The sequence below is a fragment of the Panthera uncia genome (assembly GCF_023721935.1).
Source record: "Panthera uncia isolate 11264 chromosome A3 unlocalized genomic scaffold, Puncia_PCG_1.0 HiC_scaffold_11, whole genome shotgun sequence".
NCBI classification, from domain to species: domain Eukaryota; kingdom Metazoa; phylum Chordata; class Mammalia; order Carnivora; family Felidae; genus Panthera; species Panthera uncia.
In genome coordinates, this window is record NW_026057578.1 from 39,870,573 (window position 1) to 39,897,786 (window position 27,214).

The 27,214-nt window shown below is 36.2% G+C and overlaps 1 protein-coding gene across 1 annotated transcript in view; it reads left to right on the forward strand.

Moving 5' to 3' along the window:
• Nucleotides 1-27,214, forward strand: part of MACROD2 (mono-ADP ribosylhydrolase 2) — a 2,036,271-nt gene that overhangs the window by 1,240,253 nt on the left and 768,804 nt on the right. Inside the window, exon 6 of the mRNA XM_049650090.1 lies at nt 25,327-25,448. Within this exon, the coding sequence (XP_049506047.1) occupies nt 25,327-25,448 (122 nt within the window). The remainder of the gene's footprint in view (nt 1-25,326; nt 25,449-27,214) is intronic.

Below are 27,214 nucleotides of genomic sequence, written 5' to 3' on the forward strand. Positions count from 1 at the left end.
TGTTTGAATTGTATTTTTAAGTGTATCTATTTTTTAAATGTCATTTAAATTCATCAGTTAACTCAGGAAGAAGCAGCAGCATATGCAAGAAAGAAAAGAAACAAATACTTGAGTAACCTATCTTGCAGAATTTGTAAAATTCACATGAAATAAAATGTGCATGGTAGAATTTTGTAAATTGTAAAACTTCCCATAACTAAAAGGTATTATGATATTTGATCCACCTCATGGCCCACTACGGCTTCTGGAGTTCCAGCCATCATGAGGTTTGTATATGTCAGTGCATACAGAAAGAAAGAAAAGAATTTTAGAAGAGCAAAGTGGTGTCATTCTAATTCTGCAACTTTTCTGGAGGTTCTACATAACACTTGGTCACATGACCATGTCTATTGACATGGGTGATGGAAAATATAATATTTTATTCTTGCAACAACAAACTCAACTAAATACTAAGTTCCTATTACAGAGAAGGAAGATGAGAAAGAGGTAGGGGTGGAGAATTTCAATCTCTGCAACAAATTCTTTGGCCGGTGTTGAAGTGAGGAAATTTGTAACTTCTCAGTAGAGTAATAACATACTTAGTTTTTAAATTGTCATAAAAAATTAAAATATCAGGTCCCATATTGGATAGATCTTTATTCAAATACTTTCCACATTTTAAACATTCAGATCTTACATCTCAAATTAGTATAAATTTCAACCACGAATTAAATAAGATTTTTAAATAGGATGCAGGTAATGACTTCCAGAATTGTTCATGGACAATTTGCCTTTGTTTGGGGATTGATTCAATGATTTACTTTCATAAGTATTGATTTCCTTTCCTGTTTGTTTTATGAACTGAGTGGGGAGGACTATTGTACTCGGTCTTTATTTTGTTTCTTTTTATTCAGAGTACAGCAGCAGTTGTGGATGTTGCCTTGACTGTTTGTATTTTAGACTAACTTTTCAGATGGTAAATTGGGCATGAGAAATATGTTATTAAACTGACTACATTGCAAAGTGGCATTTGACATTTTCTAATTATAAGCATGGTACCTTTACCTAAAGTCCAGGAATTTTTTAACAAAAATGAATTTCCATTAACTTATGTGTTAAATGCCAAAGCTTATTATTTCTGTCTGAGATGTACTAAACTAATTTGATCTTTCTGCCCAAGGTCAAGTACATTAAGAGTGACTGTATTTTATGAATAAACATTGTTAAAAACAACCATTACAGAGCCGATTTTCATAATTAACAAAAAAAATTTGCAAGTTGACTAAGCATCATCTTTACTCACTGAACTTTGAAATATTCCATATTGAATTAATAATCCCACTTCTCCTAGGGATATATACTTAATTTACTATGCAGATATAACAATGAGGAGACAGTTGTTGATTCTAATATGGATTATGTATGAGTGAATATTTGTGTGTGTGTGTGTGTGTGTGTGTGTGTGTGTGTCTGTGGTGTGTGTAAAATAAACAAAATATTGTGGCTTGGGAAAGTCAAAACTGGGAATGGATTTAATGTCTGTTTTGTCAGTCATCCATGATGTCAACAATCCACTTACTGCTTATTCCATCCTCAATAGTAATTTCACTTTGTTAATTGTAATTTCAGGGGAGGAGGGGAACTACTGGAAATTTCCATTGTCTAAGTTCCTCACCATGATCAGAAAACATCTATCACTGCTGACTGTTTTTAACTCCTCAACTCATTTCCACAATTTGTTGTCCTGTAAAGTAACAAATGGCCCAAATTTTCTACACACTAATTAAAATTCCATTTCTCATGAATCCCTTAATCGAGTGCAAGTCATTATGTGCTTTGTTGATTCTTAAGTGCAAAGATAATTGCAATGGGCAGCATGAAAAAGGTTTGATTATTGCCTGTCTACTCTTGTGAATTCTAATAGGTCTAATTGCATAGCATCAATTCATCATCTCAGCATCACCTCTTTTTATTATTAGCTCTTCGAATTGTAATGTGCTCATAAAGAAGTGTTGTAGTATATCAGAGCTGACATGGTACCCGGCCTATTGTAATTTTCAGCCCTTACCTTGTGCAACTCTTAAAATTAAAAGTTTATTATGGAGTGCCCTTTTTCTGAAACTAATTTTAAAATCCTCCTGTATGATAAAATGAATACTGTCCAATAATCTGCATATGAATTTGCCTTTGTAATAATTCCGTTAAATGACTGCCAAGACCTTTTTTGCTCAGATTGTTCCTATAAATTCAGAACATAATGTGTTAGTTGGAAAACATTTATTAGATTTTTTAATGGGAATTCCTGGCGGCATTTCTCAGGGAGTTTCTATACTATAATGGCTGTCTTAAATGCTCACGAAAGAAAGAGCTTCCACTGAATAATGATGGGGAATTATCCAGGAGCCCCAATTATACGAGTAAAGGACCACCAGCAACTGAGATGCCAAATGCACTATCTTTTGCACTAAAGAACAGAACGGCCCCAGTTAGACAAGGAACATAAACCTTTAATCAATCTACAGATAAACTAATGCTCTGTATGTATGAGGGAGTATAATAATAATGGATTCAAATTTGGTGACTTAGACCCTGTGTGAAGCACAGTATTTTAATCATTATTTCTAATAATCTCTAGGATCCTTGTGAGTAAAGTATTAGCATGACAATTTTACAGATGAGGCTCAAAATGTCACCACAAATCACCAGATGGTATATGGCAGAACTGGAATTTAAACACCAAGACTGAGATGCATCCCCTCCAACACCCCCCCCCCCCCAGGCTATAGCTTATGTACTATTTTCAGCACACACTATGGCATGACTTAGTTGAACTTTAAAAAAAGGACTACCATATTATTAAAATGTGATTCCAAGTCAACCCAAAAGTTAAATAAAATATAGAACCCCAGGTGCTTGTATTCATTTCAGAGTAATGCATTCAGAAGTGATTATAAGGGCGCCTGGGTGGCTCAGTCGGTTGAGCATCCGACTTCGGCTCAGGTCATGATCTCGCGGTCCGTGAGTTCAAGCCCCGCGTTGGGCTCTGTGCTGACAGCTCAGAGCCTGGAGCCTGTTTCAGATTCTGTGTCTCCCTCTCTCTCTGATTCTCCCCCGTTCATGCTCTGTCTCTCTCTGTCTCAAAAATAAATAAACGTTAAGAAAAAAATTAAAAAAAAAAAAAGAAGTGATTATAATCCATGTTAGGGAATGAGTCAACTTCATGATATCATGTTTTTGGATTTAAACGAATTAAAGGAAAGTGTCTCAGTTATTTGCTGTTGTGTAACAAACCATCCCCAAACTGGGTGGAATAAGTAAACAGCTATTTTATTAGGCTTACAGACTCTACGTGACAGAAATTCAAATAACTCAACTCTGCTAGATAGTGTGTGTGTCCCTACTGGGAAAGATGTGAATGATCGAGGACTAGAATCGAGACTTCTTCATCCACATGTCTGGTGACTGAGATGGAATGACTCACAGAATGGGCTCAGCTGGGACTGTCCATCAGAGTGCCTATACAGTGTGCCTTTGGATTCTCACAGCATGGCACTGAGTTCCTAGAGGAGCATCCAGAAAGCAAATATTCCAAAAGATGTAAGACTTCTTCTCACCTTTCATTGGTAGTCCCATAGCATCACTTCAACACATTTTATTCGTGATAAGCAAGTCACTACAGTCATCTGAGGTTTACTGGGAAGAGATCTATACTCCAGCTCTTGATGAAGGAGTGGCAAGATCACAGTCCAGAAGAACATGTTGGATGGAAGATATTGTTGTAGCCATATTTGGATAATACAGCGCACCTCAGGGAATGAGTCACCCTTGTGTTATTTGTTTCTGGGCAATGGAGCAACTTGTAGGGAAACAGTCCCCTAAAAGGTATAAATTACTATCTTAAACATCCCCCTGGAAACGATTTTAATAAGAAGACATCTCTTTACTTTGTGTATATGTGTGTGATGAAAAGCAAGAATAAAACAATTCATTTTTCTGCAGAGTAAATGTTTGGTTCTTTTGAAAAGAAAATTCAAATTATATAGCTTAGATATAAATATTTTATTAAGTGCATGAGTTCATTTCCAAACACAAAGAATTAGAAAAGCAAATATTTATCCTGAGTTTTCTGTTACCCTATGAAATGTGGAATATCCCTATATATGAATAAGGACATAAATTACTAGTCATGAATATTCATTACTTATGTTCTGCCTTGAAAATCATAGACTGGAACAGGGACATACATGGAACTACTGCTTACTATGCTTTACTTTTTTTTTTTAATTGGGATAAAATTTACACAGAATGAAATGCAAAGATATTAAATATATAATTTGATGAGTTCTGACAATGTATACACACCAGTCAATATGGAGAATATTTCCATCATGCCAGAAACTTCCCTTGTGCCCAATCTGGTGAGTCCCATTTCTCAAAGGTAATCACTGTTCTGACTTCTTTCATTATTTGTTAATTTTATCTGTTCTTACTATAAATGGAACCACATAGAGTATATATGTACTCCTTTGTGTCACGTTTCTTTTGTTCAGTATAAAGTCTGTGCTGGACAGAGATGGTATTTTTTTAGTTTCCTGCTAGGTCTCAGCTAACACCACCCAGCTGGGAAGAGGTGGGTTTTCCTGTTAGGGTTCCCTAGTTAGCCTCCAGTGACACAGCAATGGGGATGCCTATTAAATGGTAGTGAAAGTTCCAGCTTTCCACGTGGTCTCCTCTGACACCACCCTGAAGCAGGTAGGAGTGCAATCCAAGATCCCCACATGATTTCCACTGACATTAGGAGGGCAGGGAGTTTGTTACCACAAGCCTAAGGTAAAAATCTTGGCTTCCCACTCACAGTTCTCTGATGCCATTTAGGCATGGAGTAACTAATTATAGCTGGATGAGGGTGGAAATCAAGGCTCCCTACTTGGCCTCTACTAACTGGGTAAGCTTTGAGGCATGGTTTTGTCTCTGGCGTTTTGTTGGAAAGGGGTAGTTATTATCTTTCTGTCTTACTAGGTAGCACTTTCATGTTTTTTTTTAAAAGAGCAGACTAATCTGGGGCTTATTGTTGTTATTGCCTCTTCTTGGTATTTCTGGATTGTGGCTCCTCTAGAACCCAGTCCAGGATATATGAGGCAAAAAGAAAACCCAGGGGGGTGCACCTGGTTGGCTCATTCGGTTAAGCATCTGAGTCTTCATTTCGGCTTAGGTCATTATCTCATAGTTGTGAACTGAGCCCCACATTGGGCTCTTGCTGAGTGTGGAGACTGCTTGAGATTCTCTCTCTCTCTCTCTCTCTCTCTCTCTCTCTCAACCTCCCTCCCCCAATTGTGTGTGCTCTCTCTCAAAAAAAAAAAAAAAAAAAGAAAGAAAAAGAAAAGAAAAGAAAAGAAAAGAAAAGAAAAGAAAAGAAAAGAAAAGAAACAAGAAAAAAGAAAGAAAGAAAATCCAGGGAACTCACCACCATGTCATTCTTTGGGGCCCAAGGCCTGCTTTCTTCTCTCCAGTTTTCAGAGTTTTCTTATATTTGTGTCATATACAATGTCTGGGATTTTAAGCCACTGAGCAGGAGGAATACAAAGATGTCCATCTGCTCAATCTTGAACCAGAACTGAATCATCTTTGCTTTCATTATGCTTGTATTTAATACTAGGTCTTGGTGGGTGCTAAAGTTATGGAAAGATTACTTTGACTTAGAATAGTGGCTGTCACTGGTAAACACTCAACAAGGAACAGCTGTTATTTTCTCTGCACAATCTCAGTGTCTGTGGAAGTCCAATCTTCTTCTGTAAGACAGGCTGTGCTGCCCAGGTGTGGTGGAGAGATAGAGAGGGAGATGTATCCAAACCCCTTAGCTCACCACACCAGTGGATGCAGGAACTTTCTCAACATGTCTTAAGACACATCACAGTTACCTGTTTTACCTATGCATGAAGCTAACTGTACATGCAAATGTATAAACACACATAAAACCTCAGACTTTGACATACTGATGAAGGCAAACAAACGTGGGGCAAAAACATACAGGCTCTGAAAATCTTCCTAGAAGGATATGGAAAGAAATCTTTTTCAGTTCCTAAGAAGTTGGCAACTTCTGCCTACAAGTGTTTGATCTGAAGTCCTCTCATGAAAATATGATTCTCTGTAGAGTTTTTTTCTCTAAGTTTTTATTTACTTATTTTGAGAGAAGAGAAAGGGAGCACACACACAAGCAGGGAAGGGGCAGAGAGAGAATTCCAAGCAAACTCTGCACTTCCAGCTGGGCCCTACCACAACATGGGGCTCGAAATCAGGAACTGTGAGGTCCTGACTAGAGCCAAAATCAAGTCAGGCGCTCAACTAACTGAGCCACCCAGGTGCCCCTAGAGTTTATTTGTAAAACAAAACATTATACTTTATATGGTGAGTCTTTGTAATTCTATTCCTGGTGAAAGCCCTGTGATCACCTAGCATAACCACATGTAAAGACTTCAGATCTCCTGAGGGAGAACTGAATGCTTGCGATTTCAAACATCACTATAATTTATCTCCCTCTGCCTATTATTTATGGCCTTCATATACATTTTAAGTGCTTGGACAATTGACTAGTTTGCACTGAAATATCCAGGCAGGCTTTGTGAAAAATGGAAGTGGCTCTCAGTCCTTAGAGTCATAGGCAGTTCTGAATGGCAAGTAGTTCTCCCTACGATGTGTTTTGTTCAGTTATTGCTAGGAGATTAGATCACAGGTCTGTCCTACTGGACACGAATGGAAAAACTACCTGAGCCGTTCCAGTTGCACTGTAAGTACCCCTTAGATAGACTGAATTTCCTTAGTCTTATTTTAGAGTGTTGTTTTTCATGTTTTTAAAATATTCTGGACATAATGTTAATCAACCATTTTAGCTACTTAAGCAGCTATTTAGCCAATGCCATTTATGTATTAACTACACATATCTGAATTTCCTGGCATGTCCCAACACTATTTTTCCCCATTTGTTTTTTGTTTAGTGGATTATTTAAGTGCGTAATTCAGTGATTTTGGCATATTTACAGAGTTGTACAACCATCACAACCACTATCTAATTCTGGAATCTCTTCGTTACCTTCAAAATAAATCCCCTTTTTATAGGACTACTTATTAGTAGTCACTCACTCTCTATTCTGTACCTAGGCTTGGCAACCACTGATTATTACTTTCTATCTGTATGGATTTACTTGTTTGGGGCATTTCATGTAAATGGAATTATAATGGTAGCCTTCTGTGATTGGCTTCTTTAATTTAACATAATGTTTTCAAGAATCATCCATGTTGTAGAATGTATCAATGTTTCACTCCTTTTATGGTTGAATAATATTTCATTGTGTGGGTATACATCTGATTATAAATAATACTGCTATGGATATTTGTGTACAAGTTTTTGTGTGGACATATGTTTTCTGTTCTTTTGGAGACAATAGGAGCAGAATTGTTAAGACTTATGGTAATTCTATATTCAAAATTTTGAGGAACTGTCTACTTTCCAAAGTAGCATTTACATTCCCACCAACATTGTATGAGAATTCTAATTTCTTCACAGACTCATCAATGCTTGTTATTGTCTGTCTTGATTAAAGCCATAGTAGTGAGTATGAAGTTTTGATTTGCATTTCTTTAATGACTAAGGATGTGGAGCATCTTTTCATGTACTTATTGGCCATTTATATATTTTCTTTCCAACCATTTATTAATCCCTTTTTTGACCCCTTCTTGAATTTATTCAAAATCAATTTATCTACCTAGCTTTTCTTCTTCAGTTTGACTTGCTTGTTCTTTGGCTTAACTCTGAAGAATACTTTCTTCAAATTTTACTTTCTTCTCACAATTAGTGTACACATACCCAAATCTTAAAATGTAAAGAATTTCAGTGAATGTCATTAATTACTGTCATTAATATTCTGCTGACATTTGAGAATGAGCTCCTTACTATAATATTTGTTCAAAATGTGCTATCTTTATGGATTTTTGCCATGATTTATAAGCACTAAAATAGAGATTAGACAAGACAATTTTCTTTTGGATTATATGCATGGGAACATTTGAAACTATAGATGATTATTAGAGTGTGTGGCAACCAGGCATGTGGCAGGCCTAGAGAGGCTACACAGGTCAACAGAATAATATAAGTCAACGATCATAGCTGAGGATGCAGTTGATATGCAAATCCAGTTGGCCAAATCAAGGTTAGAATCTTGGGTGCCAAGTCAAACTGAACTACCAAGTCATGGGTAGAAATTTGGTAACAGACTACAGGCTGCCAGTTTTGGTCTAGAGTAGTAATTCTCAACATGTGGTTCCTAGACCGGCAGCATCAGAATCCCCTGGCACCTTGTTAGAAATGCAGATTCTTGGCCCCACCCCCACTCCATCCCAGACCTGCTGAATCAGAAATTCTGGGAGTGTGACTCAGCAACCTATGGTTTAATAGACCATCTAGATGATTTTGATGTACTCTCAAGTTTGAGAACCACTGACCCGGACTTAAAAGGAGGTGCCAAATGAGAGATTGGTTTGTTGACCTAGCAAGAGTTTAGGATTTAGTGAGGGCATGGATATAGCCACAAACAATATCTGTAGGGAGATAGGGAGGTCTTCTTGCCAAAGAATCACCTTCAGAGGCCTCTTCCATTCAAGAACTCTAATACAGATTCCACACAGGGTAGGAAAATTCATGGTAAACTAAGTCCATAAAATTGAAGGAGAGCCAATGTGTTGGCATGGGAGGGACTGGGATATGGTATCAAGTAGGGTGTTGGCTTCTTTTGTTCTTAAGCCTTATTTCTTGAGTGAAAGCATTCATACAAGTTGGCAAAAGCATGTCATAGAGAATAACAAGGAAGATATCAGTAAAAGTAAGTGATTTGGGAGAGGGTCTATACATCTGGTAAGCCCATAGAACTTTCACTGGACCAATGTGACAAAGCCAGGTTTATCACAACCTGCAAATACAATCAGCCATGTGCTGGGAAGGAAGATGCTTTTTCTAACACAATAAAACTCAAAGGACAGTTTTATTTTCTAATAACAGGAAAATGTTTTTATTTCTCCTTTGGCCCTTTGTGCTTTGTCCAGCATCCCAGCCAGGACCAAATATGACTTCATTGTTCTCTAGTTATATTCAGGACAGTGGTGACTTGAGCCAGTGAGAGAAATGCCACCATAAGCTTTCAGCATCTGCAACTTTGGTGTTTCACTAGAACCTAAGTGATGGCTGTGAGAATATCTCATACATTCTTGGGCCACAGATAGATTCTTAAGCCCAGAGTATACACCTCAAACGGTACCAATGTTGTCCTCATGAAATTCTATAAATTGTTGTGTTTGTATGCCTTTTGTGACTGTTATTTTTTCTCTATTTAATAAGAATATTAAAAGACAAGAAATAGCAATGTATTTAGTTTAATCCTATAGAAACCTTTGTATTGTTTTATCGATAAAATTGTCAATAATAATTCCATTAGAAAGGTTAATTTCATTGTTTTTTGTTCTTTAGGGTTTTTATTGTTACAGCAGTGTCAAACATATTCTTGCAGCCCATTGACTGTCGTAGAGAGTAGTAAAATATTCATCTTTCAGAATGAAATAAGCAGTAAAACTTAAAATTCTATCCAAAAATATTACTGATATTGTCTTTTCTGTATTCAAAATGTTGCCCAGCATGGATATTTCGGAAAATAAATCAGTGGCTTTATGTGTTTCTGCTTTAAATATCTCTGGACAGTTAAGACTGTAACAAGGCATAGACATCTAATGTTTAAGGTAAAAATAAATACACCTTTTAGTTTGAGTAGTTTAAATGGGGTTTGTAACACATGTGTAATAATTAGGTATCTAAAAACAACACTTCACATTGGAACTATTTTTCTGGTAGTTTTTAACCAATTTTTGTTTAAAATGTATAACATTTATAAAAAATGTGGTCTAAAATAGGTCTGGCTTGGAACAATGTTCACATCAGTTCTAAAAGAAGCACTATGAAATAGTTAGGTGTTGTGAATAGATATATTTTGAATAATCAATACTGAATATATTCCCTTTTTCTTTCTTTTTTTCCCTATGTGTTTGTGTGTGTGTATATTTTCAACTTGATAGCATATGTTGCTTTATCATGTTAGAAAAATAAAATCATACCTTTTAACGTTAAAAAAGCTGAATTCTTAGCAATTTCAATAAGTTAGTTGTTAGCTACATGAGGAATACATTCCTTGCTAAAATGTCTATTTGAATAATTTGGTCAATCACATTACTAATGCTTGTTTTGTTTTGTTTCTTTCTTAGTAGAGATACCTAATCAATCCTGTCAAGGGATTGGTTATCCTCATTAGAAATGAAAATGTGATGAAAATACATATAATTTGTACAGGGTGATAGAGATATCATGCAGAAAGGGTGAAGGTGTACCTTAATTGAATTCAAATCCACTAAGAGCTAGCCATTACTAAATCTTAGCTTAGACAGAAAAATGACTTATATCCATTAAAAAAGTTGGTAGAGAGAATAAAATTATATATGATATATGTAGAAGTTACAAAAAGGTGTTCCTATCAGATAATAAAAGTTCCAAGTCAAGGGATACCTGATGGAAAGGAAGTAACTGAAAACTAACTTACCAATCCAGAGAATAAGTTGTGGAAATACTCTAGAATGTGCAGCAGACAAAATATTTGAGAGAGTGTGAGGACAATTGAGACATTTATAGCCCATCTGTTAAGAATGGATAAAATTAAAGAGTAGTAATAACTACACAACTAAAAGGGAAAATAATTCCTTTCTTGAAAGAAGCTAAACAGGGGCGCCTGGGTGGCTCAGTAGGTTAAGCGGCCAACTTCGGCTCAGGTCATGATCTCCCGGTCTGTGAGTTCGAGCCCCGCGTCGGGCTCTGTGCTGACAGCTCAGAGCCTGGAGCCTGTTTCAGATTCTGTGTCTCCCTCTCGTTGACCCTCCCCCGTTCATGCTTTGTCTCTCTCTGTCTCAAAAATAAATAAATGTTAAAAAAAATTGAAAGAAGCTAAACAGAATTCTGAATTACAAGATTGAATAGGAAGGAAGTTCCTAAACCTTCTGGAGAAGAAAAGAAATTCAGCTTAGTTATGGAGGTATAAAAATTACATTGGCTTTTTCTTATGAAAGTGAAGAAAAATCTTCAAAAATCTGAGAGAATGATTAACTGAAATCTAGAGTCATATATGCCAGAAAACTAGTATTCAGAGATGAAAACAAACTAAAAGCATTTGAAAATCCAGTGCCTTGGAAAATTCCCAGCTACAGATTATCTCTTAAAGAGTTACTTCAAGGATACCCTGCAAAAAGAATAAAGGGGGAAAAAAAAGTTAAAGAAAGAGAAGACCAGGAATCCCAGTAATAGTGGAAGCAAAGAAGCCAGTAAAATGTAAATGCTGACTTAATTGGTTAATATGAATAGTTAAGGATTTTGAGAATGTAATGGTGAAATACTGACTAAATGTGGAAGATTCTATAATTATCCCATTTATGCACATTGTGAATGCAATTATGTACAAATAGAGGTCAATCAAGTCAGAGTTCATAACCTACTACATGGCAGGTACTGTGCTTGATGCTTTCACATATAATACCTAATTTATTCCCCATGTCAAACTTGACAAGTAAATATTATTGTTTTTACAGAAGAAGAAAAGTAATTTGCCCAAGTTCACCTATTTGGTGAGTGGGATTTTCCATTGAGATGTGAAGACTTCTTTTCTTACTCTTTCCTGATACAATCCTAATAATAATTCCAAGATGTGTAATTATAGTGGCCATCTTTTTCTGATATCTCTAGACATGGTTCTATAATACAATTATTCTAGGGGCGGCTGGGTGGCTCAGTCGGTTGAGCATCCGACTTCAGCTCAGGTCACAATCTCGCAGTCCGTGAGTTCGAGCCCCGCGTTGGGCTCTGTGCTGACAGCTCAGAGCCTGGAGCCTGTTTCAGATTCTGTGTCTCCCTCTCTCTCTGACCCTCCCCCGTTCATGCTCTGTCTCTCTCTGTCTCAAAAATAAATAAATGTTAAAAAATAAATTAAAAAAAAACAATTATTCTACTACTCATACCAAACTATCCCTTCTTGCACTTCACTTATTTCTCTTACCATAATACATCTTCAACCAAATTATCTTATCTCAAAAACACCCTATTTCTGGATAAAAGTGGAATTTTTATTCACTGGCCTACACAATAGCATATAACTAGAGAATCAGTTACCATGTATTATTTATTCATTTGCAGGTATTTCTTTTTTTCTAAAATCTAATATCCATTGCTTAATTCTCAAAACCCCCAGACAAACATTTCATTCTTGTCATCTGAATGGCTATGAAAAGTTCTCCTTTTTTGTTTCTTTGTTGTTATGGTTTGTGTGGTTTTACATTAATGGTTTCCACTAAATAATCTTGCAGAGGCACATGCTGACTTCTTTGAATCTAAGTCCCGTATGAATCATGTTTTAAAGACTGAGTGATATATTCTCTTCCCCTCTGTGATTCAGTGTGAGGCCCAAAGTAGGTGAGGAAGGAGAGAAGTTAAAAAAAAAAAAAAAAAAAAAAAAACAACAGGAAAATTCATTATTTTCAACTGTACAATTTTTGTTTCTCTTACTAATCTTTCACTAGTTTTTGGCTCCCTTTTGCACTTGATTTTTATGTTAAGGATAGATTTTCAGAAGGCTTAACTAGTACTGCAGTAATTCAGGCCTCAGTTACTGTTCTGATTTTCCTATTCCTGTCACCCCTCAGTTACCCAGAGTGAAGTTACTTTGGGTAAATTCTGATTCCCCGCTTTCTTTTCTCCCACCCACCTTGACACCATCATTAAACTTTGCCAGTTTACCTTTAAGTTTTTTGATTATCTAACTCCCTTTTAATTCCCACCAATTTGGTTTAATGTTAGCTGTTCTTTCCTCTAGAAGCTTCCAACTCATTCTGCAAGGAAGTGAGTGTGAGGAAGTAAAACCATCCTCATGATTTCCCTTGGGAATTCATGATCCTGAAGTTTCCCTCTTTTCTTTATCCTGGGATGTCTTGTAGAATTCTTGATTAAAAAACTGTTCTTTTTCTACTAGAATCATTTTTTTTTACTAGAGTCAATTGATCTCATAGCAGTCATCTTAAACTTTCTTGAGTCTTTGAAAGCTGCTTATTTTAGAAGTACTTCCATTCTTGAGAAGTTAGTGAATAGAAGTGATCTGATCACCATCTCATGGAAGAGGAAAGAGATATTACTATAGATTGTAAAGATTGAGCAAAAGACAAAAATTGCATTTGGGTAAGATTGCTCTTTTAAAAATTCTATAACTCACAGAAAAGTTGAAGCAGAGAAATACCATTTCTTAACAAGTCCTATACATCTGGTTTTCCCTATACATTTGAGAGAGATCACTGTTTCTTCAAATGTGAGGACCAGGCAAGTAGTTGGAGATGTCCTTTTTGCATTAGGAAAGGACAGTTACACTTAATTACTTAATTCTTTTTTTTAATATGAAATTTACTGTCAAATTGGTTTCTATACAACACTCAGTGCTCATCCCAACAGGTGCCCTCCTTAATACCCATCACCCACCCACCCCTCCCCTCCCATCCCCCATCAACCCTCAGTTTCTTCTCAGTTTTTAAGAGTCTCTTATGGTTTGGCTCCCTCCCTCTCTAACTTTTTTTTTTTTCTCCTTCCCCTCCCCCATTGTCTTCTAAGTTTCTCACATGTGGATCCTGAGAAACTTAATTACTTAATTCTTGCCCAGCAAGAAACTCCACTGTAGCAGTTCTCAAAGTGTAGTCCACGGACCCCTCTTTCAGGAGGTTTGTAAGGTCAATACGATGTCCATATTATACTCAAAAGTTATTTACATTTCTTATCCTCTTTCTGTCTTGAGTATGAAGTACAGCTTTCCAGAGGCTACATGACATGTGATAACGTCATTTTCCTGATAGTTAAGATGTACGAGCTTTTGTTTTTTTGTGTGATAGATATATCCACTGAAACAAAAGCTCTTTCGGGTCTTTAGTTATTATTAAGAATGTAAAGAGGTCTTAAAATCAAAAAGTTTGAAAACAACTCCTATTGCACAATGAGCCAACCATCGCTGAGAGGCAGGTGGGAATGTAGACTGATCTGGAATCAGGGCAATATAAGCCAGCCTATTGTGCTCATGCTAAAGCACTCATTGTGGAAATGCCCAGTGAAATTATCCTTATTATTTAAATCTTTGTCATTCTTACCCTCTCTTAACCTTGGTTCATATTGTTGAATTTGTATAAATGAACTCATGAAAAATGTAGCCTCACATATAGAAATTTCTACATATTCTTTCTTTTAGAATCTATGTTAAATGAATTCTGTCCTTCTCATTTTTTTTTCTAAATACAAGTGTTCCTTTACAAAATTAAGTGTAGAGCCTGGTGTGGGTGTGTATACCATGAAAACAGAACCAAAATGAGAGTGTAAATGTACAGTACACATATAGTCTGGAGCTGTTTTCTGAATGCACTGGCCTCAGAGAGATACTAAGCCTGGTTTATTTTGATGGAGAGGTAGGTTCATTATACCCAGATGTCACTTTTGAAAGAAATATGAACAGTGATTTATAATTTTTGAGAAAATATGTAGAGAATCTATCATTTTCCATTTTGTGATTTGAGAGCCAAAACCAGTCTCTAGAACAAAGCAAATTTATTCCAAAATTAGCAGTATGCAGATGAGGGAAATGACACATTTAAAAAATGCATTTATTTAGTTATCTCTTGCAAAAAAAGGCAAAGGAGTCACCACACTCTTTTTCCCCCTACAGAAAGTCTTTGGAAAAAAATCTCATAGCTTTTGTTGGAGTGTAATGGTGTTAAGAGTCTTTTTTATCAGCTGTTGTGAACTTATTAGGAAACTTTTGATCAGACTATGCTGAGTCTTTCTGTGAAGAAACAAATTCTCAGTTCCATAAAAATGTATGTTGAATGATATGAACCAGTATAACTACATTCCATTGTTTGCTCTGTCTAGACTGGCCATTCTACCTCATTGTTTTCTCTAATCCAGTATATCATCTCTGATTACATCAATTGTATCAGGCCAACTTTTATTTAATCACCCACAAATTCACTAATTATTCATTAAGCAACTGTTCCCATAGAGTTCCTGGCTTTGTGGGAAACTCAGACATAGATTTGTCATGTTCCCTGCAGTGGAGTCTCTACATGAAGACAGGAAATACAGAATCATAGCACTGCAGAATTAGAAAGAATCTTGGAGCACATATAATCATATTTGATTGCCTCCCCTGACAGGAAATGCCCTGTCTCCTCAGGAAGAATATCATATTATTAGAGAGCTCTGACTGATGGAATATTATTAGTTGTGTGTACAGAAATGTTGATGTTAAAAATCATGTATATGGTCAAACATAAGTGATATTGGAGACAATGAAAGAAGAAGTAAGTTGAAAATTAGTTCATGCAGTAGTGTCCATGGATCAGATCTTTAGTGAAAATAAATTATCTTTGGGTTTCATGGACTGGAAAGGATTTTGAAAGGCAAAGATGCAGGGGCTCTCTTGACACCAGAAAGTTCTGGAGTCAGAAAAGCACAAGACCTGTTTTGTAAGAGTGAATGGAGCAATTGCCCTATGTATGTGGCACACAGTGGATTCTCAGTGAATATTTATTTATCGAATAAAGGACAACATTAATGACTGAGTGCATGATTGTAGAAGAATTTGTCTTGTCCAGACTCATGTTGGTAAGGGAGCTATAAAGGAAGGCTGATGACAAGCAAGCACATGCAACCATAGCATCACTTGTGTGTCCTGATGTTGACCCCACCGCACACTTTCCTCCTAGCCTAGATTTTGCATTAGTAGAATTACCCTATAGTGGGGGATGAGGGGTGGAGGGGGGATGACTAACATTCACTTATTTTTACCCACTATGTAGGATTCTTAAACCCTACTTTCCCCTCGCATCTTAAAAAAAAGTGCTGGTTTTGCATCTCTCTCTCTCTCTGAAAAGGCTGCAAATTGTCCATCCCTTGAACCAGAATAAAGACATTATTATCTTCCTTGAAAAAGTCATATTGTCTATCTGGACCTCCACCTCCTCTCACCCCTGCTACTGAAGCATTAGAAATGCCATGTATTTGACTCACTTCCTTCTAAGATGTGTTCTTTTTTGGTTCATTCTAACATGATGTGAAATGTTAGACTTTTGCAGATAATTCAGCTTCCCACAGCCTTTATGAGACGCCTCTCTGTTGGAAATAACACTATTGTAATGCAGATGCCCCCAATACCCTGTGGAATCTCAAAGATTCTATAAATGGCTGACCACAGGATATCCCTTTTACACAAATTTCAATCCCTTATTGAAAATGGACCCTTATGTATAGGGATCCAGTTGAAACAGGAGACAGCCTCATCAGCAAGATCAACCATAAATAGATTTTTGGCAGAAGAGGGAGAGCCAATAAACTATTAAAGATGAGCTTTGCCTCTTCCTTCCTTCCTTCATTTATTTATTTATTTATTAACATATAGGATAATATTTTAGTGGAAATTGCTCAAATAACATTTGATAATTTAAGCCCCACAATTTAAGCTTAAAACCTCACAACTTTAAAGTCAATGAAGCATGAAACATACTGTCAGCACATGATGTCCAAAACGTGGCAACATCATCACATTTACATGTAAAAATAGGAGCAAACTTCAAGTTGACCTGGGTGTATTCATTAATCTTTGGCAGTGCATTCTGTATGCTTTTATCAGCTGCAAAATACAAACGTTTTTTAGCTACTGTGTATTTAATCTTAGACACAGACATCTTATTTGTTTTAAAAAAATTAATGTTTATTTATTTTTGAGAGAGAGAGAGAGAGAGAGAGCGAATGGGGGAGAAGCAGAGAGAGAGGGAGACACAGAATCCAAAGCAGGCTCTAGGCTCTGAGCTGTCAGCATAGAGCCCAACACAGGACTCAAAACTCACAGGCTGCAAGATCATGACCTGAGCTGAAGTTGGATGCTTAACAGACGGAACCACCCAGGTGCTCCATCACAGACATCTTATTGAGGGAACCATATAGTTCCAAGGAGGCTAGGAGAGGTAAACCAAAACTCTTTCTAACTAAAAACAGTGAAAAGAAATAGTTAACTCACAGACTCAAAGGAAAAGGGACTAGAAAATAACACTGCAAGTGGTAGTTTGTCCCAAACTCATGCAAACAGCTGGATGACTATAGTCCTTCTGGGCACAGAAAGAAATCCATCATGCAGCTGAAGAAGTGTATGAGAGAATAACCCAAACTTAGAAAACTGCAGGGAGATAGTTGAGTACATTCTAACTGATGTCCGTTGCAGATTGAAAAGGAACATCTTATGGACAATTGATTGTTTCTTGAAATATAACAAAAACAAGCTTTGAAAATGTGTATATGAAAACATTGACCTATATGGAGAGGAAAGGCAGCATTTACTTCGTAAGGCTATCAGGTGGTAATTCAATTTCCCATTTACAGAACTTCAAGTGTGCTGTTCCAGGTCATAGAGTGGTGGTGCTTATCATATAAATTGGCCAATAAGATTTACAAATAGTACCTTTAGTGCTTGGATATGTGGTTGTATCTTTAGAAAAGAAAATCAATTTAATTCTGTGCATTGGTTTTCTCCTTAAAATTCATGCAATTTGAATATGATTGACAGGGCACAGCATCATTATGCAGTCTGTTAGATGGACCGATTATGCTTATGAATACAAGAGTGGAGTGAATGAAAGCAACATGTAATTGATTCTACACTGGTCTGACTGTTCATTAACAGTTTGAATGTAGCACAGTCGCTTCTCAAAAGGGAAAGGATGAGAGCAAACTATATGTGCTCTCTCATTTGTTTTAAAATTCATTATGCTAATATTTTTTCACAGAATATCTTTGCTGATTTTTTTTCTTTTTCTTTTTCTTTTTTTTTTTCCTTTTTGCCAAGGATAAATCTGATTGAAACTTTGTAAATAATTCTACTGCTTTCAATACTTATTTGGCATTCCAATCACACATTTTTCAATTTACACTTTTGGAAATGAAAGTGTGCTGTCCCCTGCACCCCCGTCAAAGAAAACCTCTCCTAGTCCCCTCTTCTATATAGTTCAGACTAATTTCCCAGGACAAAATGAGGTGGGGGAATGCAAGGTGGTGGTTATAGCTTCAAAACAAAAGAGGTGATTTATAGGCTTATTGATTTTTGAAATAGATGAGGAAAAACAGCTTTCATTTGTCTTGCCACACTGTAGTCTGATAAAGCACAAAAGGGCTTGCCATCTCATTTTCCATACCTCTTCAAGGGCTTGCATTTGAAACGTTGATTAAATGTACAAATTGCATTGCTGTTTTCTAGGCTTTCCTCCCTTGTGTAAGAAAGGACTTCAAAGGCATGAAGGCTGCATATCCTTTCTTGAATGAGAAGCTGGGCATTTCAGGGAAATCAAAATCGCATACCTTTATCGCTCACAGGGAGATATGATGCTGATTCTATAGCAGCCATTCCTTCCCTTTCCTTTGCTCACAACTTCCTGCCAGACTTTAGCACAGAAGAAGTAACTAAACTAGTGTGGGGCCAGGAAGTTCTACATAGGAGCTATAGTTACACTGTGATCTCCAAATTAGATTATATTTACAACTAATAAACGTATCAATCTCATATCCCAATCTTTCTCTAGCTTTGACTTTTATTAAATAAGCAGCTGACTTTTTAAGAGAATAGGTCTGAGAAGATACTAGAATAGAATTTTTTTTTTATGATGAGAACTTTTAAGATTTACTTTCTTAGCTACTTTAATACATGCAGTATAGTATTATAAACGGTAGTCACAATGCTGTACATTACATCCCCAGGACTTGTTTATTTAACAGCTGTAAGTTTGTACCTTTTGACCCCGTTCATCCAATTTTGCCACTCCACCCATGCCCCAAACCTCTACCTCTGGCAACCACTGATATGTTTTTTGTTTCTATGAGCTTGGGTTTGTTATTGTTGTACTGTTTATAGATTCTACATAAAAGTGAAATTACAGGGGCACCTGGGTGGCTCAGTTGGTTGAGCATCTGACTTCTGCTTAGGTCATGATCTCTCAGTTCCTGAGTTGAGCCCCACATCAGGCTCGCTACTGTCAGTGCAGAGCCTGCTTCAGATTTTCTGTCCCCCTCTTCTTGCCCCTCCCCCCTCTTGTACTCTCAAAAATAAATAAACATTTATTTAAAAAAGTGAAATTACATGACGTTTTCCTTTCTCCGTCTGACCTATTTCACTTATCATAAGGTTCTCAAGGATCATCCATGTTGTTGAAAATGGCAGGATTCTTTTTTTCTTTTTTATGGCTTAATAATATCATATATATATATATATATATATACACACACACACACACACACACACACACACACACACCACATTTTCTTTATCCATTCATCCATTTTGGACACTTAGATCAAAAATGCTGCAATGAACATGAGGTGCAGTTGTATTTTTCAGTTTATGTTTTCATCTCCTTCAAATAAATATTCAGTAGTGGAATTGCTGGGTCATATGGTAGTTCTAGTTTTAATTTTTTGAAGAATCCCTACTCTTTTCTATAATAGCTGCATGGAAATAGATTTAATTATATCGGCCTTTTCTATAGTTTCTAATATATCTACCATAAGACTTTTTAAAAACATGCTAACCAAAATAAAGTCCAAGTGTCTGGGGAAGTCCTGTGATGTGGCCATTTTAAAATATGCTCATAAATTCTTTGTTATTCCTACCATCTGTGTCTCCACTTGAAATGGGTGGAATTGTGTGATGCTTGCAACCAATAGGGATAGTAGTAGTGATTCTGTGTGACTCCCAAGGTTGGGTGAAGAAGGGCGATGTAACTTCCACCACTGGTACACTTGCTTTTGGAATGATGAGCTGTCATGTGAGCAGTCCATCTACTCTGAGGCTGCCTTGTTGTGAGGCACCCCAGACTAGCCCATATGGAGACTCCTCGAGACTACATGAAGAAGGAGAGATGCTAGTCCAGCTCTTAGCTTCCATAGCCCCCAGTGTTCCACTGCCACCCATGGGCTGACAGCAACCCTGTGAGAGACCCTAAACCAGCTGCCTTAGCTGGGCCCTTCAGAATTTCGCACCCAGAGAAATCAAAAGACATGATAAAATGGCTGTTAACTGTCTTAAGCCACCATGTTTTGGGGTAGTTCGTATTTGTTTGTTTTTGGGTTTTTGTTGTTGTTTTGGTTTGGTTTGGTTTTGGTTTGGTTTGTTTTTATGTAATAGTTAACCAAACTATGAAGTTAAAGTAATGGGATCCATGGTAAAAATGTCAACTTTTATATTTACAGATGTATGCCATTTCCTCAAATAAGTAGTCACCTTAGGGAAACTTTATTTATAATCAGATTGTCATTGTGATATTGTATCTCCCCACATTGATGTGTATTATTCTGCCACTCTGGTTCCCTGAACAAGGTAAAATGATTAAATTTTCTATATTGTCCTTTTCATTTCTCAAAATTCTTGGCTATTTATTTAAAATTATTTGGTTACTGAGATATCTAAGATGTATATCCCTGTACTACATTTTCACTGTAAAGTATCTGGAATTCACTTTGCGTATTAAAACTGTAGTGAAACTTTAAAGATAGATACTAGACATATAGGAGAAAAATGCCCTTTGGTCCATCATTTAAACCCTACTTTTATCTGAAAATAATTGCTTTATATAAAGAGATTATTGAGAGAGCAAAATAATAAAGATGTTAAATCCCTTGGAGTTGTATCTTTTTAATTTAAGAGCACATTCATATTTGTAGTGATATAAGATCATCTTTATAAAGCACAGTAACAGTCCTTGTATGTTATAGTGATATGGTAGATGGGATCCAGGAACATGGTTTAATAAACCATCTACCCTTTGTTTTAATGCCCTATGTAATTATTAAATATGTAATGCATCCATATAATTTGAATGTAAAACATATATCTAACAAGTAAACATTAAAACTCTCCTCATATTTGCCTCCATCTTTGCAGTTTTTATCACTAGCCTGGTAGAAAACCACTGTTATTAATTGCTTGTTAATGCTTCCAGAGATATTTTATGCAGGTATAGCTAAAAGAAACATGTATTCTTTCCTTCACCTGTGGGGTATTTTTACACTAATGGTAGCATACTAATTATACTTTTTTTGCATATTTTTTAACTTAATAATACATCTTGGATACCTGTTAATATCCACATACAAATACCTTTGTTGCTCTTTTCACAGAAGCATAATATTTCATTGTATAAAGTACAATTATTTTACTAGTCTCTGTTGATGGATATTTAGGTTGTTTCCAATGTTTGGCTATTATATACAGTGTTGCAGTAAATGACCTGTATAAATGCCATTTTGCATATGAGTAAGCATATTATATACAATACCTTCCTAGAAATAGAACTATTGGATCAAAATGAATCTACATTTATAATTTTGATAGGAATGTTTAAAACACTGTCTCTGGGGATGGGACCAATTTGTACTTTAGTTGTATAAGCATGTTTGAGAAACTTGAACCATGACTGGTGCTCATTTATTTGTATAAGAATGAATTAAACTACTTAGAATCTATAGATCAATTCTTAATAGGCAAAGAGAAGAGGAATTGCATTTGAGAGCAGCAAAGAATCTTAGAGGCCGTCTTATTCAACTCCTTCTTTTACCTTTGGAGAGGGAAACACAAAGAGTGACTTGTCTGAGGTTATGCAGCTGATTAGTGACAGATCTGGGGCTTCTGACTTATAATTGGATCTTAGGACTTAATGTGTAGTATGCTTGCCACATCAGAGCAGAGATGACGACTGTCATTCCTGCCTGTGTGTTCAAGATGTCTTGGATGCTGGTGGTTGTTGTTGGTGGTGGTGGTGGTAGTGATTGAACCCCTGCATGCATCAGAAGTCAAATTAAACATTTCTGTTTACATGATCTTATTTATACCAAGGGATCCACATATTCATGTACCAGTGAAAGCATTGTCTATGGATTGAATTCATATATCTCACATATATGTGTCCACTATCAAGATGCTATTGTGTTTAATAAAATGTAAATTAATGCAAAGCATCATTGACATAATAGCTGTTTGTCTCTAACTTATTTGCAATCAATGGATTTTGAAACTACTGTCGTGAAAGGGTAGTCTATAATATTTTTTATATGTAAACAGGATCCTTAATATTCACAAAGCTTGCAAGCTGCTTAAGGTTTCTTGTGACTGCCCAGCTATCATTCTGTACTCCACCTGGCTCCATTACAAAGTCTATTATTAATGATGTCCACATCACAGCAGAAACCACAGAGATCATCTGAGCAGCTTATTTGTTTTATGGATAAGGAACCCAAGGCAGGGACCAGTGAAAAGATGGCTTCATCTGGGGCACTTGGCAAGTCAGGGCTGGAGCTGGAATTGGAAAGATGACCTCCTGACCGAGTTTTATAACAGGAAAAGAGGAACTTGTCAGTGTAGAAGAGTCACTCCTAAGTGCTATGAACAATTAAAATAATGAAGGAAATTTATTTTTGAGCTTCACTTTGATTTGCCTCCAGCTTTGTGGATCTGAGAGGTCATCGTGTTGGTCGATAATAACACTTGATCTTGGATGTTGTAAGTTTAATATAGAGCATAAAATACAGAGATCAATATTTTCATGTTGAGGAGGAAGCTCATTGATTGGCTGCTTGTCTTCAGACTTTTAAATTAAATAGAAAACTATAAAAATGGAATAAATAATGTTTCATAAATTCCATTTGTTATGTGGACAATGATGTCTAAAGTAAAAAGCAAAGAAAAATGATTCTTTAAAATGTCACTATTTCCTCCTTTTATGATCTCTCTCTCTCTCTCTCTCTCTCTCTCTCTCTTTCCCCTTCCCATTAATGCCTCTAAGCCCTGTTTTTACTTGGCTCAAGTAGACACATCTTTATGATCCCAGATACGAGGCACTTATTATTGACCCTCTCCATCCATAAAATAAGGAAACCAAGGTCATATTCTATTGCTCCTTTATGTATTAAGTGTCTGATGTACAAAGGCAATGGGGAAGGAGGGGAACCAAAAAACACAGACTTGTCCCTCAACAATGGCAGTGAGGGTGCCAGAGTTGCCCCAGCACAACATTTCCCAAAGATAAATTGTCCCTTGAGGTACTCTGTAAAACATAGTTTTCAAGAGTCAAATGTATTCCATTTTGTATCCCTCTCATGGAGACTCACAATCCATTGTAGCATACTAAAGGTCTTAAAAGTTCTGCACTAAGGTAGCTATTTTGATGTAATTTCCCCCAGTGATTCCCAAATTTAACTGACCTTTAAATTCACATCTTATGGTACCCACTTTTGGGAAATGTTTTCTGTAGAATCCTGTGTTGTTACTCTACAGCTTTTCTACCTTTGGATTCATTAGGGGATGTAGAATATCATAGGTGGGCACAAACACGTAGTCACAAAGGGGAAAGTGAAGAAAAGCTAAATACAACCTTCCTTCTTCATCTAGCATTTACTGCAATATGGAAGCTAATGTGAAATATTCATTAAAAAATTCATGACATATGGTACAGAGTTTGTATTGCTTCAACATATACAACTCTTACTTGTTACTCTTATTACAAAAAAAATGATATCACTGTGTGCTAGGTTTTTTGTTTGTTTTGTTTTGTTTTCCTGAATATAACCTAATCTCCCTCTGTCCTCTCCTATATTGCAGCGGTCCTCACTTTAAAACCAGGTTTGCCTGTGAAAGAATATCTGCATGAATTCACTGGTGATGTTTCTGCCTATTTTGATCACAAGATATCATCTTTAATATTATCTGACAAGGGTTTAAATACTGTTTCAGAGTTAAAAGTTGAAATCAACATTTGGGGGATTTTCTCAAACATCAAGTAATATACTCAGTATTTAGCAGGCAAACAACAAAGGTTTTACCCTTAGTGACTTATTCGCTAGTGAAATGTCCTATGCAATTTAAAACTAGTCTCACTTTTGTAATGTGTTTTTGTCTTGTCATTATTGTTGAAATTAAGTGGTACTGATCAAAGTAAATGATTTCACTGCATTATATGATTCCGATAATACTAGACCAAATTTGTCTTTCTGATCAGAGGTGATTAGTCGTCGTTACTTACATCAATGAAATGGGCTAATAATCCAGATTAACAGATAAGACTGGAAAGCAGATGTTATTAGGCATTCAAATAATTTGGCTTATAATTTTAGTTCTTTCTTATGATCCTTATTGATTTTAAAACTAGAACAGTTCAGGGGTGTCTGGGTGGCTGAGTCAGTTAAGCATCTGACTTCAGCTCAGGTCATAATCTTGTGGTTCATGAGTTTGAGCCCCGCATCTAGCTCTGTATTGACAGCTCAGAACCTGGAGCCTGCTTCAGACACTGTGTCTCCCTCTCTCTCTGACCCTCCTCTGCTCACACTCTGTCTCTCTGTCTCAAAAATAAATAAACATTAAAAAAATTAAAAAAACCCAGAACAGTTCTATTTCATTATGGTCCTAAATGTAAAAATTTATGTGTGTGTAGATATTTAAAAAATACAATGACTGGTTGATGTACAAAAAAATATATAATCTTTTGTTTTAAACATAAAGGCTGAAAGGTATAGATTGTATTTTGAAAGTTTTAATATAGTAAAAATTAGAAGCTAGGTAATTTCTAGGAAGTGTTATCCCTAGCATACCTCACTTATGTGAGGATTGGTAGGTTGCACTTTAAAACTGGTAACAATATTTTGAAGTTATTCCTTTTAGGGTAATCACTGATTGTTATAAATTATCTTGGCACATTTTCAGAAACTTGCCCTTTTTTATTATTGTGTACAATGCCTAAAACTGTTGTCTTATTTATAAGTAAAGTGATGTATAGCATTGGCTTTTCCCATGTCAATTCAGAATGCTCATTTTGCAGGCAATTATTTCTCAGTTTATTTCCCACCACGGATTTGTCTTTTGCCAGGGTGCCAATTATTCACATCTTGTGTTATAATCTGTCTCACTTGGATCTGACCAATAACGATGGCATAATTTACTGCTAGGGGATGCCCTTTCACAATGATCACCTTCCTGGGCAATTGTCTACTTTAAGAGGCTGTGCTATATAAAATCTTTTACCAGAGAAGCATTTGCATTATCAATATTTCTTAACTTGCTCCAGGCTCCAACACAAATTCCTAAAATAAATAAAGTGCCAATTTGTGAAAAGTGAAAAACACCTTGCTTATGCTATTTCTTCTTCCTTTTGCATGTGCAGATGTCATCCACACTGTAGGACCAATAGCCAGAGGCCATATTAATGGTTCCCACAAGGAAGACCTTGCAAATTGCTATAAATCATCTCTGAAGCTGGTGAAAGAAAATAACATCCGATCAGTTGTAAGTAATTTTATGTTTCTTATTTCTTATTCATTTCAGCCTTTATAATTGTCCAAAATGACAGTAGGAAACCATTTCTAAAATTTGGAAAACTAAGGTTAAGTTTCTCAGTAAGTGATGTGGTCACTATTTTGTGTACCCTAAATATTTGCTTAATTATCCATGATGGTTTAGGATTTAACACTGTAGGATCACACAACCAGAGCCATCTCATCTACTTTCTTCCAATCATTGTGCCACTGGCTTTTGAAGAAAGTGTGTGTGTGTTTGCATTTTAACTTGAAATTTGCTGCTATTTAAATCTGTTTGGCTCTTCTTAAACTATGCCACATCCCTTCTAAGCTTTATCCGTTTAGACAGAGTTCAAAAAAATGTGGGTCTAGTCTATTTCCTTACCAGCAGGCTGGGATGAAAGGAAGTCTCTTGGAGCTGGATTTGGAAGTATTTGTTCACCTGCTTTTCTTTTGCAACATGTCCTACGTTTATTACATATCAATTACACCAGGAAAATAAAAGTATGAGAAAAATGAGAGTGTAAATACCCAGTAGTAAATTAATTTGGGCAGAATCCCTGGGATTCTTTTCACATAGATTATAACCTTGGTGAAATGCTGGGACAGGAAAATAGTTAAACAATTGACTTCTTAGCAGGCTGAATGGATCAGCCTTGCTTAGGGGGTCACAAAATTGAAGGCTTTATTACTTGTATAAAGGAGCATTGAGAGACACATTTAGATAACCTGGGATAGTGGCTGGACTTTTCGTGCATGATTATCATTTTGAAATGTCTTTTTTAGTGCACATAGGTGAGTTTGCTTAAAATAACAAAACTTTTTTTGCAAGCTAATTTTATGGCTTTTAAACCTTTGCATAATTATTAACAGAGATGAATATTTTATTTTACTCTTTCATTTTTTATTTTTTTTCTTTAAAAATAAATCAGTAAGTAAGACCACTCTGTCTTAGAGGAGAAAGCTGAAGTTCAGACAGAATGAAGCAAAGCAAACTACTGAACCAGTAGATTTTGTGCTTTACAGCAAAATAAGGAAACTCAAAACAGGTGTGCATACACGTTTAGGGAATCATTAAAATTTTGTCAATGTGGCTTATTGATTCAAAAGGTGGGGGCTGAAATGCTTGGAAAAATGGATATGTAGAGAAGTTTCTAGCCTGGCAAATATAGACCTTGAGACCTGAAGAGAATTGGCTAATGAATTCACTGGCATCTCTAATGACCCCTTTTCTAAAGACAGGAGAAAGTAAGATGCTAGACAACTATAAATAGTGTAAAAACAGCCCCCATCCTTTTAATAGGAAAAAGAAACATCCCTAACCATGATTATCTTAAGACAATCATAGCTGCTGTTATACTACGTGCCACTATTAGGTAAGAAGTGGGAGAATTATAGACTGAGTTAAATTGACATTTATGAGATGACCTACAGATGGACTGAGACTACTCTAATCATCCTGGGATTGGATGAGGTCTATCTTGATATCTTGGATGATGATTTTGAGGGCTAATTATATCTCACTTGGTGCTAAATTAGCAGGTGGTGCTAAACTAAAGTCACTTTAATATTAGTAAACAAAAATGGAGGTGGAAAATATTTGCGAAATGTGAAGCAAAATGTCAGCTAAATTAATCACATGTTATGTTATGGTTGAACGGAGTTTCTATCAAATGTCTTGTCTCTTATTCACACACAAAAATCCATTTTCCTTCCTTCCTTCCTTCCTTCCTTCCTTCCTTCCTTCCTTCCTTC